A 7094-nucleotide genomic window follows, 5' to 3' on the forward strand; every position below is an offset into this window, starting at 1 on the left:
TGCAGAATTCTGAGTGTATATTCAAATTTTTGGGAGTTGGTTTCACTTAATTACCAAAAGTCATTTAAAAATATAGAATTAGAGAATGGTTTGGGTGGAAAGGAGCTTAAAGCTCATCTCCTTCCACCCCCTGCCATGGGCAGGGACACCTTCCACTGTCCCAAGCTGCTCCAAGCCCTGTCCAGCCTGGCCTGGGACACTTCCAGGGATCCAGGGGCAGCCCCAGCTGCTCTGGGAATTCTATTCCAGGGCCTCCCCACCCTCCCAGCCAGGAATTCCTTCCCAACATCCCTTCCAACCCTGTCCTCTGACAGTTTCAATCCATTTCCCCTTGTCCTGTCCCTCCATCCCATGTCCAAAGTCCCTGCAGCCTTAGCTCCAGTTCCCAAATGTACATTTATTTATAAACTCCAAATACTCCCTCCCCAGAGATTGCTCTCTAACACTGACATTTATGAAAGAACATGGATTTCTTAAAAACCAACACTTGTAACAAGATGAATGCACTTTTCCCCACTCTTGGACTTGTAGTTTAACCCTCCCCTCCATCAGTTTAAAACTCAACATATTAAAAAACTTGTGTGGGTTTGTTTGTTTGTTTTTTTTATAATGATTTCTCTTCCACAGGAAAGTCCATGAAGAAGTGGGTGGAGTCCATTGCTAAAATCATCAAGAGGAAGAAAGCCCAGGCAGACGGGGTCAGCCACAACATCACCTTCGAGAGCCCCCCGCCGCCGCTGGAGTGGCACCTGTGGCGCGTGGGGCACAGCGAGGCCCTGGACCTGATGACCCTGCACCCCATCGAGATCGCCCGGCAGCTCACCCTGCTCGAGTCCGACCTGTACAGGCAGGGCTGAGCTCTCACTCCCCTCCTTTCCATTATTTCACCAAGAAAATGCTCTTCGTTCACACCATCGGTCAAAAATACCCCGTGACTTCCAGAGTTTACAGGAAGAAGTTTCCTTGCTGTCTGCTCGATGTTAAAATATGCAAAGGAGTGGAATAAAGAGGTTTTATCTCCACATCAGACTTGTGACAACATAAATGCAGGGAGGATAATTTAGGAGTCATACAAAATTCAAATTATAAAACTCCTCTCCTGCTTCAGTGATGGGAGGTTTTGTATTAAAACCAAGCGGTTGCTGCAAGTGCTTCACCTCCCTATTTTCAATTTGTAACTCTTTTTAAGTTGTTTTCTTGCCCTTTCAGAAAATTAAACTTACTCCTTTGTCATTTTCTTATCTGAAAATGCTTCTTCAAAACCACCCAATTTCAATTAAGATAAAAATGTATTTCCCTCTGTACTCGAGCACTCGTCAAAAAGTTCTTTTAAGTTGTTTTGTATTCGATTGGGTGGGATTAGATTTGTGAAATACCAGGTCGTGATTAAGGGAAGAAATAATCTTTTAATGCAAACACAGAAATGACAATTTTTATTTGTACTGAGCATTTTGCCTCCTGTTTTGTCATTCCCAGGGCTGTGCAGCCTTCTGAACTCGTTGGCAGTGTGTGGACCAAGGAAGATAAGGAAATTAACTCCCCAAATCTCTTGAAAATGATTCGTCACACTACAAATCTCACTCTTTGGTTTGAAAAGTGAGTGCAGTGCAGTGGCATCAACCACTTTTACCCTGGATATACTTGGGGTTTGCTGGTTTATTTTACAGGCTCTGCCAAATCCTCCCTTGACTTTCCAACTCGAACATATGTAAGATGTGATTACATAAATTTGTACTTGAGATTCTGGAAAGAGAGCCAAAATCTGCGTGCTGGATGGGCTTCCTTGGAAAAATTTGATCTAATAAGTCACAAAATGTCAGGTTTTATTTCTCAGTGTTTCTCAAATTCCATCTTTTGATCAGGTGCATCGTGGAAACAGAGAACTTTGAGGAGCGAGTGGCTGTGCTGAGCAGGATCATAGAAATCCTGCAGGTTTTTCAAGACCTCAATAATTTCAATGGTGTTCTGGAGATTGTCAGTGCTGTGAACTCTGTCTCAGTGTACAGGCTGGATCACACATTCGAGGTGAGTTTGGGGCATGGAAAAGGAAATGAAATCAGAATCCAGACCTGGGTCTCACACAGTTCTGGAGTGAAATCCATCGTTGGCAGCAAAGCCTCCGTGGAGTAAAACAGAAAATGAAGAATGTGAATAAAATGGTTTGAGTTTTGTATGTCTCTGAAAGGCAGCACAAGGCCTTTAAGTTAAAATCAAATGTTTAGTTTTTATTACAGACCAAATTTTGTAAATTTAAAGTTAAAATAATAATCTGTTTTCAGTAATCTCAGGATGCACATGACTGAATTGTTGGGCTGAGAGTGCTGAAATCCAGAGCAAACCATTGACACAAGAAGTTCTTTGAAACCTGCATTTTAATTCCCAGATTTTGCTCAGAGAGCCAGGGAATTGCCTTGTATTTGCTAACCATGCTGTTGAGAAGATGTCAGATTTCCTTCCCTATTTTTTTTTTTTAATTTTGACAACTCAGGCACTACAGGAAAGGAAAAAAAGAGTTTTGGATGAAGCAGTAGAATTAAGCCAAGATCATTTTAAGAAGTATTTAGCTAAGCTGAAGTCAATCAACCCCCCCTGTGTGCCTTTCTTTGGTAAGTGACATCAAATTTTTTGTGTGATGTCAGTCTGAAGTTGAGTTTGCTGCAGATGTGTGGTTAAAACCTGATTTTTTTAATCAGGAATATACCTAACAAATATCTTGAAGACAGAAGAAGGGAATCCTGACTTCCTTAAAAGACAAGGGAAAGAATTAATTAACTTCAGTAAGAGGAGAAAAGTGGCTGAAATTACAGGAGAAATTCAGCAGTATCAAAATCAGCCTTACTGCTTACGGATTGAGCCAGAAATGCGGGTGAGCAGCCATTAAATATCTCTCTGGGGATTGGAGAGGGGGGGGAAATGCCAAATAATCTTCTTGTACTGGACCTAATTTTGCATGAATAGTGATTATCAAAAGAGGAGGGAGCAGTGGCTGGCAGACAACAAAGAACCACACAAAGGAGTAGCCAAAAGTGGTGAAAAACTAGATTTTAAATCAGTGAATTATGAGTATTTCATTAAAATTTTCTGTGTATGCTTATTTTTTAAATATTACTGATGCTTTCTTCATTCAGAAATTCTTTGAAAATCTCAATCCCATGGGGAAGATACCAGAAAAAGAGTTTACAGATTATCTGTTCAACAAGTCCTTAGAGATTGAACCTCGGAACTGCAAGCAACCACCTCGATTTGTAAGTTTTTCCCTGGAATTTCATGGAATCAGAGAATACCCTGAGTTGGAAGGGACCTAACAGGGATCATTGAGTCTAGCTCCTGAGTTATTTATTTTAAATTAAATGGCTAAAATCCACTGGCCACTATGAAAATCATACATGGTTAACTCAATAAACCAGATATATTTTCTTCAGAATTCCTTATCATGAGCTGATTTTCCAACTAAACTTGATTTAAAAATACTTCTGATGCTTGTCACTACTAAAATATATTACCTTTGCCTTATTTTAAAACTCGCTTTTCCCCCCAAACCTGAAATATTGCTGTTAAATTTGTATTTCTTACCATATAGTCATATGATAAAATATGGAATAACAGTTCTCATTTCACAATATCAAGAAGTCTTATATTGATACTAATTTAAATATGACTTCTATACATGAAGTGGTTTTGGCAGCAGTATAAGTTAATTTCTGGTTTTCTTTTGTGCAAATATTTGATATTATTGCAAAAACTGAAGACTTTACCAGGTGCAACCTTCTTGCTGAAGAAAATCCAGTTTAATTTAAAGGAGTAGAATTTTTTTGGTTTAAAACAAAACAGCTCCTGGAGCCCAGCGTTCTTTTTTAAGCAGGAAAATCACAATTTAGAGCACTTGTTTTTTATATGTTGTAATTGCCTGAGGAACTGGAGACATGTCTAATTTTTTGGGAGAGCTATAAATCATTTTTGCAATCTTTTGTTAGAGGAATGAGTAAGATGATGTTACAAATGTGGCAAGAAAATGCCAGGAATTGCTGTTGCAAAAATGCTTCTTGCAATAATTTTATTAAAATCTTTTCTGAAAATAGGAGTCCATGTTGCCAGCCTGTCAGCTGGGCAGGAATTCTTTACAGCTCATGATTTCCAAAGAGAGAATCTTATGGGAATTTCAGGAAAATCCAGTTGTGGGTGCTGTAATGTGCTGGACTCCACTGCAGGATGGGGACACCTTGCAAGGCTCAGCTTTGATCTGTGCTGGGTTACACCCAAGCCTAACCAGGCTGGGTTTGTCCACACAGTGACCTGGGTGTAGGAATTTTGTCCTGGATAACCTGGAGGTTATGGACAATGTGTTTCCTTGGTCCTGGATGTATGGAAGGGCCTGGTGACCCTCTGTGGTTTTGCTGTTTCTGTGGTGCTGCTCTGAGGCTCTTCTGCAGCTCTGTGGGGTGCTTGAAGTAAATTTCCCTTTCCCAAGGTTGTGACTTGCTCTTCCCAGTGTTCTGTCCTGGCTGGCAGCAGAAACTGGACTCTTCCTTCTTCATACTTGTGGGGAAAAAAAGATTCATTCAGCTGCATCCATAACTTGCAGGCAAACTCCTGCTGTGTAAATAACAGCGCACCTCACATCAGTTGTACCCCTGTACTGCTCTTTGAGGTGTTCTTGGGAAATACTTCTAAAAATACCTCACAGAGCCTTGGGAATGTTGCAGTATGGAATGGCAGCAGTGCCTGGGAATGCTGCAGGGTGCAGTGGCAGCAGTGCTAACAGCTTCCCTGTCCCCAGCCTAGGAAAACAACGTACCCCCTGAAATCCCCTGGGATAAGGCCCAACACGGGCAGGCACGGCTCCACCTCTGGCACCTTGAGGAGTCACCCACTGCCACTGGAAAAGGAGCACAGCAAGATAAGTTTCAGCAGGGCATGAAACGACAGTGTCGGCACCAACCTCCCCCAACACCCCGTCAACGCCGCCGGTGTCGGCGTCCTCAGAGTTCAGCGTGTTCTTAGACATTGATCTCAACAGTTCTTATGGTAAATACATTTAATGATCATTGTTGGTGTCCCTCAGGCTTCCCAAATGTATTGGCATGTGTGCTAGCCTTTAAAAAAATAAATTGCAAAATTCAAAGTAATTAAATTAATTCCCAGCATGACTTAGATTCTGCACTTCAGGAATGTTTTACACGGGAAATTTTCACTCACGTTGGCAGTAGATAAACCTCGGGGGTTTTCTGATCTCTAAGGTTATTCAAGCATTTATGTGCTGCAGTGCAGTGGTTCTGTCTGGAAATTGTTGAATGGATTTTTTTTATTTCCCAGGTAACAACAGCATCTTCGCTCCTGTGAACTTGCCTCAGTCGAGTGAGTGTTGGAACTCTGTTAAATATTTAACTCTGCCTTCCCTGGGTTCAGGAGAGCTCAATGGGAGTTAAAATCTGAAAGCTGGGATGAGAATGTGGGCTGCATTCAGAAGGGTTCCTTTTAGATCAGATGTCCAGTAAAGAATGTAAAGCCTAAAATTTAAACTGCTGGTTTAGTTTTGGTTTGGTTTGGGTTGGGTTTTTATCTCCAGGCTCTCACTTGATTTTCCTTCTATTTTGAATGTCCTTGATGATTGCTTTGTTTGACTAAAGCTACAAATGAAGCCATTTGATAATCTCCACTTAGTGAAAATAACTGCTCTGTTGCTGGGAGAGAAGAGACAGTTTTTGTACCACACCAGTGAGGGATATCCTGCATTCACCTGTGTTTTCAGCTTTTCTTTTTACTTATTCCACATGCTTTTTTAAAAATATGATTAATTTAATTTCCTACTGCAGAGCACAGGCCTGATGCAGACACAGAGCTCAGTGCACTCCTAAGACGAAAAGCAAAGGCGTGACAGAAATCACAAATACAACTTGGGGGTTGTGTTGTTTCTTAATATGAGGATTTTTTTCTCCCTCTGTAGAAACTCACTTGGAGTTCACTTGATTTATTTTCCTGTCCCTCAGCATTGCCTGCTGACTGCTGATGCCTATCTTTGATGCTGGACATAGGAGAACACTTTGTGAGGCCTAGATCTGATTAAAACAATCAATTAAAGAATTTCATGCTGATGAAGTTACTGGTTCATGTTGCTGTGGAGGACAAAGATCTTATTTGAGTTGCTTCGAGTTTGGCTTGATATTCCAGAGTGTGTTCCTCAGATATTGCACAAGGAATAAAAAAATCTGCTTTTCCCTCTCCAGAGACTTTCTTCAGCTCCTGGGGGAGTTTCCCTAAACTGAGTGATGAGCCTCAGAACCCTCCTCCACTTCCTCCACGAAAAAAGATGGATCAGGATGCTTCCAATGCTAAGGTATTGCTGTCCTGCATTGAGTAGCTTTGAGGATAAATCAGGGAATATCTAGAATCATCTAGTTTGGAAAAGACCTTTAAGATTGTCAAGTCCAACCATCGATCCAAAAAGGGGCCTCTGTCAGTCCAGAACACTTTGAGATGCAGAGCTCCAATTGCCCTTTTTAAAGTTTTGGATTCACTCTGCTAGGAATTTCAGGAACATAATGGTCATATTCCCATCAACAGTACAGCTGTCGTGTTTCTGACAGCACCACTAGCAGAGGTCAGGAGAATTCATCATCTGTCCAAGATTGGCTCTTTATCCAAACATCTGGACAAGGGAAGTGGCTTTAAACTGAAGGAGAGTTGGTTTAGATGGGATATTGGAAAGGAATTCTTGACTGTGAGGGTGGGCAGGCCCTGGCACAGGGTGCCCAGAGAAGCTGGGGCTGTCCCTGGATCCCTGGAAGTGTCCAAGGCCAGGTTGGACAGGGCTCGGAGCAAGCTGGGCTAGTGGAAGGTGTCCCTCCCCATGGCAGGGGGAGGAATGGGATGATCTTTAAGTTCCCTTCGAACCCAAACCATTCTGGGATTCCCTGCTCTCCATTTCTTACACCTCCTTTTTCTCCACGATTCCACAGGGAAATTCCAAGCCGGATGACGATCCTCCAGCAATTCCACCTCGGCAGCCGCCGCCTCCAAAGATCCACCCTCGAGCTCCTGCTTACACCACCCCCCTGGAGCAGCCCCTGCACAGCCCTCCTCCTCCACCCCCCCGG

General features: G+C 42.3%; 1 protein-coding gene across 1 annotated transcript in view; it reads left to right on the forward strand.

The window, feature by feature from the left end:
* Positions 1-7094, forward strand: part of SOS2 (SOS Ras/Rho guanine nucleotide exchange factor 2) — a gene marked incomplete at its 5' end in the record, with an annotated part of 40988 nt that overhangs the window by 32360 nt on the left and 1534 nt on the right. The window contains 11 exon segments of the mRNA XM_017738808.1: positions 628-847; positions 1477-1596; positions 1863-2025; positions 2489-2606; positions 2694-2866; positions 3129-3245; positions 4778-4911; positions 4913-5025; positions 5314-5355; positions 6225-6334; positions 6957-7094. Of these exon segments, the coding sequence (XP_017594297.1) occupies positions 628-847; positions 1477-1596; positions 1863-2025; positions 2489-2606; positions 2694-2866; positions 3129-3245; positions 4778-4911; positions 4913-5025; positions 5314-5355; positions 6225-6334; positions 6957-7094 (1448 nt within the window).

This window comes from Corvus brachyrhynchos, unplaced genomic scaffold, assembly GCF_000691975.1.
Source record: "Corvus brachyrhynchos isolate BGI_N302 unplaced genomic scaffold, ASM69197v1 scaffold245, whole genome shotgun sequence".
NCBI classification, from domain to species: domain Eukaryota; kingdom Metazoa; phylum Chordata; class Aves; order Passeriformes; family Corvidae; genus Corvus; species Corvus brachyrhynchos.